General features: G+C 40.5%; 1 protein-coding gene and 1 pseudogene across 2 annotated transcripts in view; both read right to left on the bottom strand.

The window, feature by feature from the left end:
• SMC1B (structural maintenance of chromosomes 1B) overlaps positions 1–21,717 on the bottom strand; it is a 91,051-nt gene that overhangs the window by 27,457 nt on the left and 41,877 nt on the right. The window contains exons 12-15 of one of the 2 annotated variants that reach the window (XM_021091388.1): positions 18,049–18,195; positions 10,108–10,245; positions 9,282–9,398; positions 7,790–7,896 (exon numbers count right to left, since the gene is read on the bottom strand). In XM_021091388.1, the coding sequence (XP_020947047.1) occupies positions 7,790–7,896; positions 9,282–9,398; positions 10,108–10,245; positions 18,049–18,195 (509 nt within the window). The remainder of the gene's footprint in view (positions 1–7,789; positions 7,897–9,281; positions 9,399–10,107; positions 10,246–18,048; positions 18,196–21,717) is intronic. The other variant, XM_021091389.1, reaches the window with a different exon arrangement.
• LOC110260810 lies at positions 11,164–17,104 on the bottom strand (annotated as a pseudogene).

Raw genomic sequence — 21,717 nt, 5'->3', positions numbered from 1 at the left:
GGGGGAAGGGGATGGACTGGGATTCTGGGGTTAACAGATGCAAACTATTGCATTTGGAGTAGATAAGCAATGTATGGCACAGGGAACTATATCTATCACTTGTGGTCAAACACGATGGAGGATGAGAAAAAGTATGTATATATATGTATGTGTGACTGGGTCACTTTGCTGTACAGTAGAAAACTGACAACACTGTAAACCAACGATAATGGGAAAAATAAAAATCATTAAAAAATTTAAGAAAATAAATGAGAAAAAAAACGTTGGCGAGAATGTGGAGAAAAGGGAACCCTCATATACTGCTGGTGGGAATAGAAATTTGTGCATCGACTGTCGAAAACAGTATGGAGATGTCTCAAAAAACTAAAAATAGAGTTATCACATAACTCAGCAATTTCACTCCTGGGTATATATCTGAGAAAAAAAAAAAAAACAGTAACTGGAAAAGATATATGAGGAGTTCCCAATGTGGCTCAGTAGGTTAAAAACCCGATTAGTATCCATGAAGAGGCGGGTTCCATCCCTGGCTTTGCCTAGGGTTAAGGACCTGGCATTGCTGTGAGCTATGGTGCAACTCTAAAATGCAGCCTGGATCTGGCTTTGCTGTGGCTGTGGTGTAGGCTGGCAGCTACAGCTGTGATTGGACCCCTAGCCCGGGAACTTCCATATTGCTGCGGGTGCAGCCCTAAAAATATAAAGAAAAGATATATGCACCCCAGTGTTCATAGCAGCATGATTTAAAAACTGCCAAGATATAGAAGCAACCTGTGTCCATCAACAGACGAATGGATAAAGATATATATATATATATATATATATATATATATGTACACACACACAATGCAATGCTACCAAACCACAAAAAAAGAATGCAATTTTGCCATTTGCAACAGCATGGATGAACTTGTGGTATTGTGCTCAGTAAAATAAGTCAGACAGAGAAAGACAAATACTGTATGATATCACTTAGATGGAGAATCTAAGAAATACAACACACTAGTGAATATAACAAAAAAAAGCAGACTAAGAATAAACCAGTGGTTTTCAGTGTGGGGGAGGGGCAATACAGGAGCACAGGGGATTGAGAGGTGTAAATGTATTAAGTGTAAAATAAGCTACACAGATATACTGTAACATACAGGGAATACAGCCCATATTTCATAATAACTATAAACAGAGTATAACCTTTAAAAACTGTGCATCACTATGCTGTACACCTGTAGCTTTTTTTTTTGTCTTTTTGCCATTTCTTGAGCCACTCCTGCGGCATATGGAGGTTCCCAGGCTAGGGGTCGAATCGGAGCTGTAGCCATCGGCCTATGCCAGAGCCACAGCAACTCTGGATCCGAGCTGAGTCTGCGACCTACACCACAGCTCACGATCCTTAACCCACTGAACGAGGCCAGGGATTGAACCCGCAACCTCATGGTTCCTAGTCGGATTCGTTAACCACTGAGCCATGACGGGAACTCTAAAAAGTCGTATCTCTTAAAAAAACAATTCCAATAGCAACTGTCCCATCCTTTCTCCCTCCTCTCCCTCACATACCTTGATAATAAATGTTTTATTCAAGAAACGTTTTAGGAGTTCCCGTTGTGGCTCAGCAGTTAACGAATCTGACTAGGAACCATGAGGTTTCGGGTTTGATCCCTGGCCTTGTTCAGTGAGCTGTGGTTTTGGTTGCAGACGTGGCTCGTATCTGGCATTGCTGTGGCTCTGGAGAAGGCTGGCAGTTACAGCTCTGATTAGACCCCTAGCCTGGGAATCTCCATATGCTGTGGCCCTAAAAAGACCAAAAAAAAAAAAATTTAAACCACTAATTGTGTCAAATACTGTGCTAAATACTACCAATACAAAGGCAATGACAGTAATGACAAAAACAAAAATATTTAATGAGGGGTTACTCATATGCCAGACACCACTACAGATGCTTTTAAATGAATAAATTTACTTAAGTTATAGAACTCTCTGAAGTTGGAAACACTACTATCCCTATTTAACAGGTGGGGACACCAAGGCACAAGAGTCAAGCATCTTGCCCAAGGCTACCCACCCCTGAGGCAAGGTAGAGCCAGGCATGACAGGCTCAGGCAAGGGCCAGAGACTCCCTGTCCTCAACAGCTGACCGTGCTGCATGCAGGAGGGGCTAAGAACAAACGCTTCAGGGATTTATTTCTGCTGAGGAGGCAGACACACAGGCTATTACAAAGGGAACATTTCTTTCCGTTGCTGGGCTCCAGAATACCACACTCCCTTGGCTCTCCTCCCCCTAACTGGCCGCTACTTTAATTGCTCATTCTCCGGTCCTCAACTTACCTACACAGAGCCTAGGAGCTTCCGTCTCTATCTGCATTCATTCTCCCGGGGAGCTTACCCAGACACATGACTTGAAGTGCCATCTGTGTACTGACCATTGCTAAAGGTGTGTGTCCAGCCTGGCCCTCTCCCATGAACTCCTAACTTGGGATTCAACTGTCTACTCTACTTCCAATTGGATGTCACAGGCATCTCAACCAATACCTATGATACATAATAGATAAGCTACTTGAAGTAATAACGGGGTTAGCAAAGTTATCAGATATTAGCTTAATCTAAAGTGTGGTATCATTTTTCTACACCAGTAGAAGGCAACCAGGAAAACATCATAAAAATAGATACTAGTCATAAGAGAGAAACAATCTAGAAATTAAGAACACAAGACCTATATGGGGAAAGAACATTAAAATTCTAATGAAGTATAGCTGATGAGAATAAATGAAGAGACACTATTCTCAGATTAAAGGACATAAATATTTTGAAGATATTCTCCACAAATAAATCTATAAATCCAATGCAATCTCAATCAGAATTCCAAGAGGACCTTTATAAAAACTCAATAAACAGTAATAGGAAGAATTCTTCAGAAAGAAAGTATAATAAAGTTCAGATAGACATCAGAACAAGAAATATGACAGGGAGGAGTTCCCGTCGTGGCGCAGTGGCTAACGAATCCGACTAGGAACCATGACGTTCCGGGTTCAGCCCCTGGCCTTGCTCAGTGGGTTAACGATCCGGCGTTGCCGTGAGCTGTGGTGTAGGTCACAGATGCGGCTCGGATCCCGTGTTGCTGTGGCTCTGGAGTAGGCCAGTGGCTACAGCTCCACTTAGACCCCTAGCCTGGGAATCTCCATATGCCACCGGAGCGGCCCAAGAAATAGCAAAAAAAAGACAAAAAAAAAAAAAAAAAATGACAGGGATAAAGAGGAGCATTTTAAAATGACAAAAAAACTAATTTAGCAAGAAGACATAATAATCTCAAATGTGTACGAATCTAGTCACAAGGATTTTTTTTGGCCATGCTTGCGGCATGTGGAAATTCTTAGACCAAAGATCGAACCTGTGCCACAGCGGTAAACTGAGCTGCTGCAGTGACGCCAGATCCTTAACCCACTATGCCACAAGGCAACTCCCACCAAGATTTAAAATATATGAAGTATAAACTGAAAGAGCTGAAGAAAACGACAGATCCAAAACTATACTTGGAAATTTCAACACTCCTCTCTTAGTGAACACTACAGCAACTAGACAGAGAGTCAGCAAGTACACAGAAGACCTGAGCAACCAATCAGCTTGACTGAAGCACTGCTCAGGAAACACTGCACCCAACAACACAATGCATATTCGAGTGCACATGAAACATTTATTAAGAGAATACATGCTATGCCAGTGATCAAGCTTCAATCCATTTAAAAGGATTTCAATAGTACAAAATACAGCAATTGAAAGGCTAATCCTAAAATGTACACAGAAATGCAAAGGAACTAGAATAGTCAGGGGTTTTGACCTTTCTTTTCCACTGCTGTATCCTCAGTGCCTAGAAGAGTAACCGGCTCATGGAAAGCTTACAGCAAACAGATATTGAATAAATGAATGGACTAAGGAAAATTATACAGAATAAAATAAAGTGGGTCAAAATGTTGACAGTCTTCCCCTTTTATTTCTGGACAATAGAATAATAATTGATTTTTAAAAGTTTTCTCTATTTTCTCCAAGAGGCACCTATCACAGAATTCAAAAAGAGTAAGAATATATAAAAAGTAAAATATCTTTCACCTCCCCTGTGCCTCCCCAGAAGAAACTACTCTTACAATATCTAAACATATTGCGTATACACATTTTCCTCCTGTCATTTGTCTTCTCATTTTCCTCAAAATGCTCTTTTCTACACACATTTAAAAAAATTTATGGGAATTTCTGTCGTGGCTCAGTGGCTAATGAATCTGACTAGGAGCCATGAGGTTGCGGGAGCAATCCCTGGCCTTGCTCAGTGGGTTAAGGATCTGGCATTGCTGTGAGCTGTGGTGTAGGTTGCAGACGTGGCTCGGATCCAGCGTTGCTGTGGCTCTGATATAGGCCGATGGCTACAGCTCTGATTAGACCCCTAGCCTGGGAACCTCCATATGCTGCGGGTGCAGCCCTAGGAAAGACAAAAAACAAAACAAAATTTCTGTACATGTGCATTTTATCAATCTTTAAGGCTTCTGAGATTTGTCAGTGGGTTAAGGATCTAGCACTGTCACTGCCATGGAGCAGGTTTGATCCCAAGCCCAGGAACTTCTGCATGTGGAATTAATGTGAGTCTAAGGACTCAAGTATGGGTCTAAGTAGGGGTATTTTTTTCCCCCTAGGAAGCTAATACATGTATCCCAACTGAGTTATTGAAAAGTTTATCTTTTCTCCACTGATATGAAATGCATCTTATTAAATCAAATTTCCCTTATAGATCTCAGAATATTTCTGGACTCTCAAGATTTCATTAAGATAGGTTTATCCTGGAGTTCCTGTCATAGCTCAGTGGAAATGAATTTGACTAAGAACCACGAGGTTGCGGGTTCGATCCCTGGCCTCACTCAGTGGGTTAAGGATCTGGCGTTGCCATGTGCTATGGTGTAGGTCAAAGACACAGCTTGGATCCCAAGTCACTGTGGCTATAGGGTAGGCCAGGGGCTACAGCTCTGATTCAACCCCTAGCCTGGGAACCTTCATGTGCAGCAGGTGCGGCCCTAAAGAGGAAAAAAAAAAAAAAAAAAGATAGCTTTATACTATGTTTTAAAATCTTGTCCTTTTTCATTATCTTTTTAAGATTGTCTTCTGATGGAGTTTCCATAACGGCTCAGCAGAAACGAATCCAACTAGGAACCATGAGGTTGTGGGTTTGATCCCTGACCTCGCTCAATGGGTTAAGGATCCGGCGTTGCCATGAACTGCAGCGTAGGTCACAGGCTCAGCTTGGCACCCAAGTTGCTGTGGCTGTGGTGTGGGCCAGCAGCCGTAGCTCTGATTAGACCCTGAGCCTGGGAAACTCCTTATGCAGCAGGTGCAGCCCTAAAAAACAAAATTTTTCGTCTGAATGTGAACTCTAGAATCGCCCATTGTGGCTCAGTGGTAATGAATCCCACTAGTAACCATGAGAACATGGGTTCGATCCCTGGCCCTGCTCAGTGGGTTAAGGATGCAGCACTGCCATGAGAGCTGTGGTGCAGGTCGCAGATGTGGCTCAGATCTGGCATTGCTGTGGCTGTCATGTAGGCTGGCAGCTGCAGCTCCAATTTGATCTCTAGCCTGGGAACTTCCATGTGCTGTGGGTGTGGCCCTAACGGGACCAAAATATATATATATTTTTTGTTCATACATGTACTGAGATGATATTTACATTAGATTTAAAATAAATTATAGAGTAAATTGGGGAAAACCAATTTTATAACACTGAGTCCTTTTTTTTTCACATTTCTGTATATATCTGGTCTTGTTTAAGGGTTTCTTTATATATTGTTTTCACATCTAGTAAGTTTATTTCTAAGAACTAAGTACTTTACCTTTTTCATAATGTAATTGGGATATTTTCACCTAATATTGTCTCCTGGTAGTGTGTTCTAGAAAAGCTATACATTTTAATTCTGTATTAATTTTTTTTTTTTGGTTTTCAGGGCCGCATCTGCGACATACGAGGTTCCTAGGCTAGGAGTCCAATTGGAGCTACAGCTGCCAGCCTACATCACAACCACAGCAACACCAGATCTGAGCTGTGTCTTCGACCTATGCCACAGCTCATGCAAACACCGGATCCTTAATCCACTGAGTGAGGCCAGGGATCAAACCCACAACCCCATGGCTCCTAGATGGTTTCATTTCCACTGTGCCACGATGGGAACTCCTAATTCTGTATTATTTATTTATTTATTTATTTATTGTCTTTCTAGGGCCACACCTGCAGCATATGGAGGTTCCCAGGCTACGGGTCCAATCAGAGCTATAGCCGCCAGCCTACACCACAGCCACAACAATGCCAGATCTGGGCTGCTTCTGGAACCTAATATACCACAGCTCACGACAATGCCGGATCCTTAACCCACTGAGCGAGGCCAGGGATTGAACCCACAACTTCATGGTTCCTAGTCGGATTCGTTAACCACTGCGCCGCAACTGGAACTCCTCTATATTAATTTTTAACTAAAAATTTTCATATAAATATTTGTATCTAGCCACATTACTGAATTCTTTTTATTTCTAATGGTTTTCTTTTGTTCTCTAGGAACTTCTAAATATATACGATATAATCTTCAAATAGTGATAAGTTTACCTCCTCCTTTCTGAAATTTTGTACCTCTTTTACACTTTTCGTCTGACTCAACTGACTGGTATTTCAGAAGACTGTTAACAGTGGTGACACTGAATATTTTTCTAGTTTGGGCTTTACTAGGAACACTCCACGAAAACACCATGAATTTAGAACGAGATGTGTTTTCTCGTATCACAAATATTAACTCACGTCTAAAAACTTTCAAGAATGGATGCTTTGTTCTTGTCAAGCGCCTTTTCCATCATCTATAGAGGTGATCATGTGATTTTCTCCTTTGACTATTAATACGATAGCAATACATATAAATAACATTTATAGCAATAATTACTGATTTCTAGCATGAAATCCACTAGATGATGTTTTGCTCTTGTTATTGTACTGTTTGTTTTTTCTTTTTTCTTTCTTCTTTTTTTTTTGAGAGTTATGTTTTATTTGGTGCTAAAACTGAGGACTTTAGCCTGGGAGGCGGCATCTCAAGAAGCCCCGAGAAAAGTGCTCCCAGGAGGCAAGAAGGGAGCTAGCACATGTAAGAGTTTTGCAACAACGATGTACTGCTTGTTTCTACTTCACCTTGTTGTTTACAGGTGGGACGGATTCCTAGTTCCTTATTACATGTGCACGTGTCTTTTTGGATTTTGGCATCAACATTATGCTCATTTAATAAAAATGTTTTTCTTCTTTTAAACCAAGAAGCAGTTTAAATATCAAACATTTGTTTAAATATAAATGTCAAAGTTATATATGCTTTTAGAGTTTGCTAGGGAAATTCATCTGTGAAACCACATGTGCCTGGTGAATTTGGGGAAGTGGGTAGGAAGCTTTTTAACTTTTTTGTCCTATGATACCTGGCCCCCTTGAATTTTCTATCTTGTTTGAGGTAATTTTTGGTATTTATTATTTCTTAAAAACTATCATTTCCCCCCCCACATATATGGATATTTACAGAAAACTAAGTAAATTTAATAAGTGCTGTGTAATTATTTCCTCATTCTCTTACTTTGTATATTTGAGCATTCTCCCTTTAAAAAATTGTGGAATTAAAAGACCTCTTTATAAGAATAGCTATTTCTTGATGAACTAAGACTACCTCAGGCAAAACTCCTTTAAATTATGAAATAACAGTTACATTTATATATCTGTAATTTCTTACCAACATCTCAATAAAAATACCTTTTCTGATCAATTTCTTGTTGCTGTTTAACATGTTTGTTCTCAAATTCACGAATATTTTCTACGCCAATTTCTTCACAGAAGTGTTGAAAAATATCATCTTCAACCTTTTAAATTGTTTTAGAACAACAATAATTAACTTTAAGAACATATATAGACAGTGCTTAAATCTATGTTTTCTCCACCAAGATGCTCCTGGACTAAGCCAAAGACTAATCCCAACAAGCTTCACTGTACCCTGAGGAGTCAGTGTTTTCTCTTTAACTCCATAAGCTACACTTATCTATTTTCAAATTTCCTATTCTAAAAACGAAATAAGAAGGTTCACAGCTGGCCTTTTAAGTGTTTTGGCTCTATGAAGTGTGTAATATAAAGTCAGAAGTATTCAATTTATATTAGCCACACCAAAACATAACATTCCACATAAATAAAACATTCTTTATATGTAGGTAATACTACAGAGTCTTAGGCAATGTAAAACCAAGTGGACTAAAGCATAGAACTAACACTCAAAAATCTGGAAAAACTAGAATGAGCCAAATCTAACAAAGTAACATTTAAAATTAATGTTTTTAAAGCCCCTATTTATGCACAGCTATAGGAGAAGAGAGAACTGTTTTAACAACAGACATGTTAAAAACTTTCAGATTTCAGTTGAATGTAAATTAAATATGAAGGGGATATGACTGATGCAACAGTAAGCTATAACTTACATAAGTATATAACCCAAGCCGTGGAAAGTTACAGTTCCATGTGCAGTGTCCCAGGGTACTCTGTACTGGTCAGACAGTATTTTTAGATTATTTTTTGTTCTGGGCATTGACCAAAAACAGAGTACCAAAAGGCTAGTTATCAAAACTGGTCTTAAATCTATGGTAAGTGTAAATAACTAAGGAATTAGGAGTATTTAACCTGGAAGAGAGATAATTACGTATCTCTTTGTGTGGTTTCAAGTCATGTGGTAAAAGGCAGAAGTGAAAGCAATGGGTGGAAGTTGCTGAATGAGTGGGTGACAGACACATTTTTAAGGATGAGAGACAAGCAACGGTGGAATGAATTAAGCCAGAAAGTTCATGTTGCTTTACAGGCAGAGGCTAGATGATCAAATCTTTGTTGACCCAGAGTCAAGCAACTATGCCTGGGACATAATAAATGTTCAAGAAAAAATTACAGAGTAAATACACAATCTTAAAGATGACACAAACTTCTTTCCGTCCTTGTGTTAGGAGCACTGAGAGAAAGAAAGTGGCTGAAACTTTGACAACAGACAAGGGAAGGTTGGAGAGCAGAAGAAAGTAAGGATGCACTAGTCATTGTCTTGAGATGAGCCAACAATGGTTCTCAAAAAACACAAGGAAATAGACTTGGCAAACCCACAAAACTTAGCACTTAGCGTACTCTGCTTTAGCACATACTGAAGAAGCCCTACATCTGGTATCTGTCTAGAACTACATCCTGCATGTGACCTAGTAATAAATATATCATTCATAACCTTATCTATCTTTTCCTGAAATCCTTCAATTCTTTGTTGCCGTTTTCTGATTCCTTCACTCAACATAGTACACTGTGACTCAATATTCAGCAGTTCGCTTTGTAGCTGAGACTGTTCCTAAATACAGAAGAGAGAAAAACATGTCTGTTATTTTTTAATTTTTTGGCCACACCCACAGCACATGGAAGTGCGTAGGCCAGGGACTGAACCTGTGCCACAGAAGAGACACAAGCCACTGCAGTGACAGTGCCAGGTTCTTGACCTGCTGTGCCACAAGGGAACTCCCAAAAAGGATCTTTTTAAACTGGCCAGCTTAACTTTATATAGTGAAGCCAAAACATGACAGGTTATCTTTTACTTATTTATATTTGTCTTTTTAGGGCTGCACCACGGCATATGGAGGTTCTAGGCTAGGGGTCCAATTGGAGCTGAAGCCTCTGGCCTACGCCACAACCAAGCAACTCAGGATCCAAGCTGTGTCTGCGACCTACACCACAGATCACGGAAACGCTGGATCCTTAACCCACGGAGTGAGGCCAGGGATCGAACCCACATCCTCATGGATACTGGTCAGGTTAACTGCTGAGCCATGACAGGAACTCCGACATGATATGTATCTTTTAGAATAAAAAGAGAATCTGCGAGATAAAGTAAATTCAGGTATAACTGGATAACAATAATAACCATAAAATAAAGTAACTTAAAGGACAAAAAAAATAAACCTCACAGAAAAGTGTAAAAATTACATGGTGCTATATAAATGTAATTCCTGAAATTCTATTTCCTGGTTCTAATTTCCATCAAGTTTTATGTTGGTCTATGTTACCCGGTAAAAAGCAGCAAGGTGCTTCTTTTGAATTATTTCTAGTTCACTTTGCGAATATTTGAGTCGCGTATGAGTTCCTTGTATTAGTGCCTGTATTTGTTTCAAATCTGCTTCCTTGCGAAGTGCTTTCATTAAATCCTAAAAAGGAAGAAAAAATAATATTTTATAAAAGTGAAAATACTTTCTTTCATATGTCAGAATTCACGGACTTTGACGTGTAACCACACCCACACACTGTCTTCCCTTCTGCCAACAAAAGACGGGGCAGTGAAGGACTAGGATAACGAGACACCACACAGCACCCTCAAAAACTCAGTGCCTAGCAGGAAACGGGCACGAAAATGAGGAGTGGAGAGGCATGGAGGTCGTGTGACACGCGCTGCCTTGTCTCAGCACATCCTTGTCCCTTACCACCCCCCACCCGTTTCTCAGCCCGAGGGTGACTCCCGAGGGTATGTTCTAGATTTTCACTACACGTCCTTGTGTGAAAACATGTGCATATATGTTCACCTACTTATGTGGTTTTCTTCAGTCTTGTTTTGCAAATTTAGAATCGTATTAAACATGCTTTTTTGCCTCTTGCTTTTCTTACTCAGTTATTCACAAAAGTCAATGGATAATGCTCTAAATTCATTCTTTTAATGGCTGCATATTATTCCAGTGTGACTGTAACAAAATGATTCAACCCTCTCTTAATGATGGGCATTCACTTTGTTTCCAGGTTTTTGCCACCACAAAATGTAGTCTTCTTTATAAATATCTAAAAAGTGTATACAATGGCTTTTACCTTTGTTAAAAAAAATTTTTTTTGTCTTTTGGGGCTGCCCCCTCAGCATATGGAGGTTCCCAGGCTAGGGGTCAAATAGGAGCTGTAACTGCTGGCCTGCACCACAACCACAGCAACATGGGATCTGAGCCACGTCTCTGACCTACACCATAGCTCAAAGCAATGCCAGTTCCTTAACCCACTGAGGCCAGGGATGGAACCCGCATCCTCATGGATGCTAGTCAGGTTTGTTACTGATGAACCTTATTTAAAAATTTTTTTTCCACGTACACATTTTGTTCTAATAAATAAAGTATACTCATCTAGCCCAAACAGTTAGCAGTTAAGCTGCTACTGCTGGAAGGAATGTGGCCCCACATGCACTTGAAGCCCAGAGAGCAGAGACCAGACCTCTTGGCTGGACGCTGCGCCAGAGAAGGGCAGATGACTTGGGGACCTTCATGCTTCAGAACCAGCTGGAGGCTGGGTTACTTTCAGATAAGTTAGAGAAAGGTTTCCTATTCTGTAAAATAAAACTCTCTGCCATCATTTACCATCAGCCAGGGGTGTGAACTACAGAAGGGTACCCACTGATAAACACAGGATGTAAGAACAGTGAAGAGGAGGCTACGCGGGTGTCTTCAAATGTCAGAACGTCACGTCCCACGAGGAGAACAGGGGATGAACGCCACCTCCCAGGCTTAGTCCAAAAACCTCCTGTTGGCATTGGCACCAAACAAGGCTCCCCGCACCTCTGGCACCATCTGCTGAGCTATGAGGCCCAGCCGGTTCTCCAAGGTATTGGAAACCTTGATTTTTCGATCCCCGTTACAGATCTCAACCCTGCCAGCTACTTCCTCAGGCAGGTAGGCCTCCCGATCAGTCTGGACAGCGACATCTCTTTTGGTGGCGATTTTGTAAACAGGGATGGCTTCCTGCACAGCAGCCTTTACCAGCGGGAAATCTTGTTTCCTGCAGCGAAGGAACCTTTGGGGCTTCAACAACTGGTACAAAGCCTGGAGGACCACTCCATCCGACGACACTCAGCACCTGGTTGTATCTTTCACCACTTTGCTGAGTCTCTGTTTTGCTTCATTTAGCAGGTCTGTGACGAGGTCACTGCTGGCTCTGAGGACTTTGAGCCTCGCTTGATTCATCAAATTAGACATTTGAATTTCCTTCTGCTGTTCAATCTGCTTTTCTTTTTTCTCGTAATATTCCATAATCTCCAGTCTCTGGGTTTGTACAAGACGACTTTTCTCAATGTTGAACTCCTCTTCTGCCTTCACATCTATTTCTTCTGCTTTCTCATTGGCTTCTTGTTCAATAAAAGCCATCATGTGCTTAATCTGCTTCTGCACGTGGGCATTGCTGAGCCAGAGCGCAAGCAATGTGAGGCGACGGGATATGGGCCGGAGCTCAAGGCTGACGAGAACCTCTCGTGAAGAGGAGAGAAAAGCCCTAAAAAAAAATTTTTTTTTTGGGTCTTTTTGCCTTTTCTAGGGCCGATCCCGTGGCATATGGAGGTTCCCAGGCTAGGGGTCCAATGGGAGCTATAGCCACTGGCCTACGCCAGAGCCACAGCAACACAGGATCCAAGCCACGTCTGCAACCTACACCACAGCTCATGGCAACGCCAGATCCTTAACCCACTGAGCAAGGCCAGGGATCGAACCCGCAACCTCATGGTTCCTAGTCGGATTCGTTCACCACTGAGCCACGATGGGAACTCCTAATGGATGTTTTTTTGTTTTGTTTTGTTTTTGTCTTTTTTAGGGCCGGACCTGTGGCATATGGAGGTTCCCAGGCTAGGGGTCTAATCGGAGCTGTGGCCTCTGGCCTATGCCAGGGCCATAGAAATGTGGGATCCGAGCCACGTCTGTGACCTACACTACAGCTCATGGCAATGCCAGATCCCTAACCCACTGAGCACGGGCAGGGATCGAACCTGCAACCTCATGGTTCCCAGTCGGATTCGTTAACCACTGCGCCACGACGGACACTCCTCTTTATCGTTTTTCAGTGTTCAATAGTGTTTAAGTATTCACATCGCTGTGCAACCAACCCGTAGAACACGTTTCACCTTGCAAAACTGCAACCAGACTCACAAGAACAGCTCCCCCGTCTATGCCCTCGGGCCCTGACAATCACCATCGTGCCCTTGCAACTCTACGAATGTGACTGCTTTAGGAAAGCAGAGGCACACAGTATTTGTCGTTTTGCGATTGGCCTTCTTCAGGTAGTGTAACATCTTTATGATTCCAATTCCTCTAAGCTACTGTTTTTGTCTACCAGAGCTGTCCAATTCTGAAAGAGGTACATATAGTAAAATGTTTCACCGTAATTTCATTTTTATTAAGTATTCTTTTTAAAAAAAGTTTTATTGTCTTTTGTCTTTAGGGCCGCACTCGAGGCATATGGAAGTTCCCAGGTTAGGGGTCTAATCGGAGCTGTTGCTGCTGGCCTACACCACAGACGCAGCAACGCCAGATCCACGCCGTAGCTCAGATCCTTAACCCACTGAGCGAGGCCAGGGATCAAACTCACAATCTCATGGTTCCTGGTCAGATTTGATTCCGCTGTGCCAAGACAGGAACTTCCAAGTATTCTTTTTATTACTGTTTTTTCGGCTATGCCCACGGTATGTGGAAGTTTCCCCGGCCAGGGATCCAGCTCAAGCCACAGCAGGGACAACACCAAGTCCCTAACCAATAGGCCACCAGGGAACTCCATTTATTACATATTCTTGCTTCCAATATTTAGGTACTATGTGCTGCAAAGAGGTTTACAATGGGGATCTTGGTTTTTTTTTTTTTTTTTAAATACAGGAGGTCCTTCATTCAATTCATTTGATAAGTATTTATTGAAAGCTTAAGTTCACATTGTTTGATATCGTGACTCCTTTCTTTTTTGTTTGCACTTGCCAGGTGCTGATCTCATACTTCTCAACATTCAATTTTGACAATTTCTTACAAGGACATTTAGCTGAATTTTGCCTTTTAGCTATGACGAGCTTGGGAAACTTAAACCCACTCGTGTTTACCTTAGTGACCAATACACAGAAGTTTTAAATTCCTCCATCTGACCTTTTTTTTTTTTTGTCTTTTCAGGGCTGCTCTCGTGGCATATGGAGGTTTCCAGGCCAGGGGTCTAATCAGAGCTACAGCTGCCGGCCTACACCACAGCCACAGCAACACCAGATACAAGTCGTGTCTGCGACCTACACCACAGCTCATGGCAATGCCGGAGCCTTAATCCACTGAAGGAGGCCAGGGATCGAACCCGCAATCTCATGGTTCCTGGTCGGCTTTGTTCCCGCTGCACCAGGACGGGCACTCCCGTATACTTTTAAATACTCTAGTCCCACTCTGTCACCCCATCTACCAAGACACAGCCTCTGGAATATTATTTCTTCATCTTCTCAAGGATAAGACCTTTGGAACACATTTCTCTCTCCATTTCCAGTTCCCAGGTTTTGCTGCGTTAGTTTAGCACTATTCATTTATTATAATTAGGTCTGTTCTAATTCATGTGTTGCTTAGAGTCCTTTATCTGGTATTTCCGTCCCGTGGGATATGTGGATAACATTCTGATCTGCTTATGTGCAGACTCCTGAAGGGTAAATGCAGTCTTGGGACAGCGCCCTTTTCCCTTGGTTGCCTAAAGCTATTATTCCAGTCTCACCTTGTTTTGTAGTCTGATATAAGCTTGATTTTTTTTAACGCATAAGGAATATTTTTAAGGAAGGGTGTATTTTAGCACTGCCTCTATAACCTAGGTGTTCAGGAATTACACCTAGATCTGTGTTACTGTGTGCCCTTTTATCATTAAGCGTACATAGAACTGCATGTATAGTTTTTTTTTTGTTTTTATTCTTGTCTTTTTAGGGCTGCACCGCAGGATTTGGAGGTTCCCAGGCTAGGGGTCAAATCGGAGCTATAGCTGCCGGCCTACGCCACAGCCACAGCAACGCGGGGTCTGAGCCATGTCTGCGACCTACACCACAGCCACAGCAACACCGGATCTTTAACCCACTGAGCGAGGCCAGGGATCGAACCTGCATCCTCCTCGATGCTAGTTGGGTTTGTAAACCACTGAGCCACAATGGAAACTCCAGAACTGCATGGTAAATTAAAGTGGATTCTCAGGTTAGAGACATTTTCTTCTTTTTAAATTATTTCCTCTTCTCTCTGCTCCTTTTCCTCCTTTTGAAACTTTGATTATTCCCATTCCACGTCTCCTGAGTCTACCTAAGTCTCTATTTTTCTCATGATTTTTTTTGATCTTTGTAATTTTCTCGCTCACTGAAATACTGTTGCACTTGGTCTTCCAGGTTAATGGGGTTCTCGACAATGGCCGTCTTATCCTTCAATCCATCCACTTTATTCTATCGTTTGTTTGTAGAGACAGAGGGAGGGTCAACACTACACTGCATCTCCTTATTGCTTCTCCACTTGTTTTTGGTTCAAGTGTTGACTGGCTCCTGGAATATCCCGGAATACCTCCGTGCACTGAGGTACTTCTTTATCTGCTGAGGATCAGGTCTGGGTAATACGATACCCTAACTGTCAACCCACAAATATTCTCACCCCCCCCCCAGGCCAGCAATTACAACAGAAGATGGTCAGTGCCCTACTGAGACAGAGGAAAAGATATCTCTCTGGCCTCCCCCAAACTCAGGAAAAGGGAGGCCACAACCCACAAATATTTAGCTTCATGAGGTTCAAGACCAAGATATCACATGGGAGAAACATTTAACCTCTCTCCAGGATCCCTCTATGTCCTGATTTTTCTCCCATCATTCCTCAAAGATCAAAAGAGAAGCCCTGCATCAACTTCTCCCAGTGGCTCCCCTAGAACCCAAGACATCATTCACACCCAGCTCTCCATGAGGTTCAGGTGAGACACAGGCAGGAGCTTAGTGGAATCTCTAAACAGCTTCAAAAGCTGAATATTTATATTCCTTAGATCAAAACATAATTGTGGTATTATGCTTAAAGAAAAAGATTAAATTAGTTGAGTCACCTTGCCAGAAGGTCACCTTGAATCACAAACTAGCCATTTGTATACACAAAAGAAGATGCTCAACAGGAAAAATAAGCAACCTAAAAGCACTCTACTTACTTTGTTAAAGATGACCTTTCAAGGAAGCATGATTGAATCTTTTGTCATTTTCAGAAATAAGGTCTGAGTATGACAGTAAAACCCCGAAGTTACAAAAGATAAATAAATTTGGCTGTGTAAAGATTAAAAACACATGTGACGAAACAAAGTCAAATGTCAAACAGATACTGAACAGTAAAAGGAACTGTGTGGAATTCACACAACGTGAATTTCAAAAGCATTAGGCTAAATGGAGAAAGCATAACACAAAAGACTACTTCCTGTATGAGTCCATTTATATGAAATTCTAAGTGAGAAAAAGTTTTAATGATGGGAAATAGATTGGGTTACCAGGGTCCAGAGGGTCCGGGGAGGGGACTGACTACAAAGGAGCACAAAGGAATTACAGCGGTTATGGAAATGTTCTAATCATGCTGCTGGTAGTTACCTGATTACATACATTTGTCAAAACTTATTCAATCATGTATTTAAAACTGGTGACTGTTAATACATATAAATTATATATGTCAATATAGCCGACAAAAAAGTCAAATAGAGGAGTTCCCTGGTGGCTCAGCAGGTTAAGGACCGAGCATTGTTACTGCTGTGGTGCAGGTTCGATCCCTGGCCTAGGAAATTTTGCATGATGCAGGTGTGGCCAAAAAAAAAAAAAAAAGACCAAGTAGAGAATATATTTACAACATATATGACTAAGGACTAATTATTATATAATAATTCTTAAAGTGGGGAATAAAGTAAAAACCTAATAGAAAAATGTGCACAGAAATAAATAGGTTCACAAAAGTAAAAAATTTACAAAGAACCAACAAAGACATAAGTAAATGCTCAACTTCAGTTATAATTTAAGAACTGTATAGTCAAACAATTAGATTCCTTTTTTTTTTTTTAACAGATGGGCAAATATTTGAATTTTTGTTAATATCTAGTATTGCAATCAGGGACATACCCACTCTATCACAGGTTTTCTTTTGGTGGGAATTTATCAACATCTATCAACATTTTAAATACACATATCCTCAGCCCCGAAATTCCACACAAGGAAAACATCTTAGAGATATAACAATAAAAACAAACATTTATATAGTGCTTACCGTTTTTGCCAGGCATCATTGTTAAGTATTTTATCTGGACTATCTGGTTATGGAAGGTCCTTTTATTATCCCCGTTTCACAGATGGAAAGTTAAGGTACAAAGGGGTTAGGTGACTTGCCCAAGGTCATACTGCTCGTTAGTGGCAAAGGCAGGATTCAAATTCAGGCCGAGAGGCTACAGGACTTATTCTCTTAGACATTGTGCTATTTTCCCTCTCTAAGAATGTTTAATGCTGCATCATTTGTAATAGCAAAAAACAAAATGGCCATGATTAGACATTGGTTAAATAAACAAAATTTATATAATGAAATACCAGACAGGGGTCATTAAAAAAAAAAGCAGTTTTCTATATGCCAAAATGAAAACATGTCCATATTAAGATATCAAATAAAAAGGTCTGTTGCAAACACTACCTACAGCAAAAAGTCTATTGTAAAAAATCATAAAATAATACATACACTTGCATATATAGAGGAAATTTCTGGAGGCTATGTACCAAATTATGTTTGGCAAATACCACTAAGATGTAAAGATGGGTAAGAGAAAGATTTTTATTTCTTAACTTTATTCCATCCCACATAATTTGAATTTTAATATGGGGATAATACTTTTATTATTCAAGAAATCAGCTTAGGAGTTCCCGTCGTGGCACAGTGGAAATGAATCCGACTAGGAACCAGGAGACTGCGGGTTCGATCCCTGGCCTTGCTCCGTGGGTTAAGGATCCGGCGTTGCCGTGGGCTGTGGTGTAGGTCGAAGACGCGGTTTGGATCTGGCATTGCTATGGCTGTGGTGTAGGCTGGCGGCTGTAGCTCCGATTGGATCCCTAGCCTGGGAACCTCCATATGCCGCGAGTGTGGCCCTAAAGGGACAAAAGACAAAAACAAACAAACAAAAAATCAGCTTAAAAACAGAATTATTCTACTTAGTACTCTACAATTTTTACAACATGGATTTACCTTTAATTCTTGGATTAGCTGGGTTCTTTTGTCTCTTAAATTCTTTAACTCTTTCTCATCCCAGCATCTAGCCTTGTATTTTAAGTCACTTGACCCTCCAGAGATCACCCCAGATTTTAAAAATAATGTTCCATCAAGAGCTACTGTCTGTAAAATAAAAATATTTTACCTTGGAGAAATGTACGCAAAGAAGATAAAAACAGAACATAATATGGCAATGTTTATACCTGAGAATCTGTAGCTGAGAAAAACTACTTAACTGAACTCTACAATAACTAGCTCATGAGGGATGCCGGCCAAAAACCCAGACACAGAACTCTGTCTTGCGAAGGCCCCAACAATTCTAGGCAAGAAATTAGCAGCGATTTGAAAAGTTTGAAATAAAATTGTATATTAGTTCCAAACATATTCAATATTGAGAAGCAAAAACCAAGAATATCTATATTTAACATCAGGTAGTTTTCAAGTATGTAATACTATATTTTGAAGAATCTGATATCACATGTCAAAGTTATAAAAATAGCCTTAGTTACTTTAGGATACCAAAAATATCATGCTCTCTAAAATAAATATGAAACTGGGACCAATAAAATTTTTTTAAATGTAATCAAAGGTATAAAAAATATCTTGAAGTTCAGAGTCCTGTGAGTATCCACATGCTTTATGGAGTAAATGAAAGCAATTCCCAAATGCTTTGCAAATGTTTCTAATTAATTAGTCAAAGCAGAGGAGACAGCCTACAGAGGACTAAAACCATGTAATGTGAACTAATAAAAAGGAAAGCCAGTTTACATTTCCACCAACAGTGTTGGAAGGTTCCCTTTTTCCCACTCCCTCTCAAGCATTTATTGTTTATAGATAAACAATTTTAAAATTTTATTAATGAATTTATTAATATAAATATTAATATAATTATTATAGTTATTAATATAGTTATCAATATAGTTATATATTATTGATATAGTTGTACAGTGATCATCACAATCCAGTTTTATAGCATTTCCATCCCACACCCCCAGTGTATCTCCTACCCCCCAAACTGTCTCCTTTGGAAACCATGTTTTCCAAAGTCAGTGAGTCAGTATCTGTTCTGCAAAGAAGTCCACTGCATCCTTCTTTCAGATTCCACATGTCAGTGAAAGCATTTGATGGTGGTGTCTCCTTGTCTGACAGACTTCACTTAGCATGATCATTTCTAGGTCCATCCATGCTGCTAAAAATGCCGGTATTTCGTTCCTTTTAATGGCTGAGTAATATTCCATTGTGTGTATATACCACATCTTCTTTATCCACTCCTCTGTCGATGGACATTTAGGTTGTTTCCATGTCTTGGCTAAACAATTTTTGATGATGGCCATTCTGAGTGGAGTGAGGTGACACCTCATTGTGGTTTTTATTTATATTTCTCTAGTAACTAGTGACGTTGAGCATTATTTCATGTGCTCTTTGGCCATCTATGTCTGTCTTTGGAGAAATGTCTGTTAAGATCTTTTGACCGTTTTTAAATTCAGTTGCTTGTTTCTTGATATACAGCTGTACGAGATGTTTGCATATTTGGGAGATTAATCCCTTGTCAGTCATGGTATTTGCAAAGATTTTTTTCATACTCTGTGGGTTATCTTTATTTTGTTAATGGTTTTCTTTGCTGTGCAAAAGTTAAAAAAAAAAGCTTTTTGTATCCGGAATCTAATATATGGCACAAATGAATCTTTCCACAGAAAAGAAAATCATGGAGACAGATTTGTGGTTGCTGAGGGGGAGGGGGAGGGAGCGGGATGGACTGGGAATTTGGGGTTAACAGATGCAAACTGTTACATTTGGAATGGATAAGCAATGAAATCCTGCTATACACAGCACCAGGAACTATACCTAGTCACTTATGATGGAGCAAGATCATGTGAGAAAAAAGAATGTATGCACGTAAAATAAATAAATAAAAGCTTTTAAGTTTAATTAGGTCATTTACTTTTATTTTCGTTAGTCTAAGAGATGGATCTACAAAGACACTGCTGTGATTTATGTCCAATAGTGTTCTGTTTTCCTCTAGGAGTTTTATGGTGTCTGGTCTAGCATTTAGGTCTTTAATCCGCTTTGAGTTTACTTTTCCGTATGGTGTTGAGAGTGTTCTAATTTCATTCCGTTACATGTGGCGGTCGTTTTGCCAGCACCTCTTGTTGAAGAAACCGTCTTTTCCCTTTGCAGATTCTTGCCTCCTTTGCTGCAGATTAATCGATCATATGTACGTGGGTTTATTTCTGGGCTTTCTATCCTGTCCCACTGATCTGTATGTCTATTTCTGTGCCAGTACCATACTGGTTTTTGTTTTTTTTTTTTTTTTCCTGCCGCATGGCATATGGAGTTCCTGCACCAGGGATCAGATCCAAGTTGTATTCGCAACTTAAGGCACAGTTGCGCAGTGCTTTAATTTACTGTGCTGGGCCAGGGACTAAACCCATGCCTCAGTGCTCCCAAGAGGCCACCGATTCTACTGCACCACAGCAGGAACTCCAGTACCATACTGTTTTGATGACTGTAGCTCTGTAATATCTGAAGGCAGAGAGACTGATTCCTCCAGCTCTGTTCTTCTTTCTCAAGATTGTTTTATATATTCGAGGTCTTTTGTGTTTCCATAAAAATTAAAGATATTTTTTTCTGGTTCTCTGAAAAATGCCATTGGTAATTTAATAGGGATTGCACTGAATCTGTAGACTGTCTTAGGTAGTATATTCCTTTTGATAACATTGATTCTTCCAATCTCAGAACATGGTAAGCCTTTCCATTCGTTTTTTTTAGTTTTATTGGAATATAGCTGACTCATAAATTTGTGTTAATCTCAGGAGTATAGCAAAGTAAATTAGTTTTACATAAATCCATTCTTTTTCAGATTCTTTTCCCAAACAAGCTGCCACACAGTACTGAGTTTCCTTGTGATATACAGCAGCTCCCCATTACCTGTCTATTCCACATGTAATAACTGTAATTTATCCTTCCTTCCCACACTGCCACATCTCCCGTTTGGTAAACATAAGCTTGGTTTTGAAATCTTTGAGTCTGTTTCTGTTTCATAAGTTCTACTGTTTCATTTCTATTAGATCTCACATATTTGTGATCTCACGTGGTATTTGTTTTTCTCTGACTTCACTCAGAATGATAATTTCTAGGTCCATCCATGTTGCTGCAAATGGTATAATTTGTTGCTTTTTTATGACTAATATTCCATTGTGCGTGTGTGTATACACACACACACACCCCACATCTCCTTTATCCTATCCTCCATTGATGGATATTTTTTTTTTTTTTGTCGTCTTTTTGCTATTTCTTTGGGCCGCTCCCGCGGCATATGGAGGTTCCCAGGCTAGGGGTCGAATCAGAGCTGTAGCCACTGGCCTACGCCAGAGCCACAGCAACGCTGGATCCAAGCCGTGTCTGCAACCTACACCACAGCTCACGGCAACGCCGGATCGTTAACCCACTGAGCAAGGGCAGGGACCGAACCCGCAACCTCATGGTTCCTAGTCGGATTCGTTAACCACTGCGCCACGACGGGAACTCCTGATGGATATTTTTGTTGCTTCTAGGTCTTGGCTATTGTAAACAGTGCTGCAGTGAACACTGGGGTGCATGTGCCTTTTCAAATTATGGTTTTCTCTGGATATATGCCCAGGAGTG

The sequence above is a fragment of the Sus scrofa genome, chromosome 5 (genome assembly GCF_000003025.6).
Source record: "Sus scrofa isolate TJ Tabasco breed Duroc chromosome 5, Sscrofa11.1, whole genome shotgun sequence".
Classification (NCBI taxonomy): Eukaryota; Metazoa; Chordata; class Mammalia; order Artiodactyla; family Suidae; genus Sus; species Sus scrofa.
The sequence above is the reverse complement of the archived record's forward strand: the minus strand, read 5'-3'. Positions and strand labels throughout refer to the sequence as shown.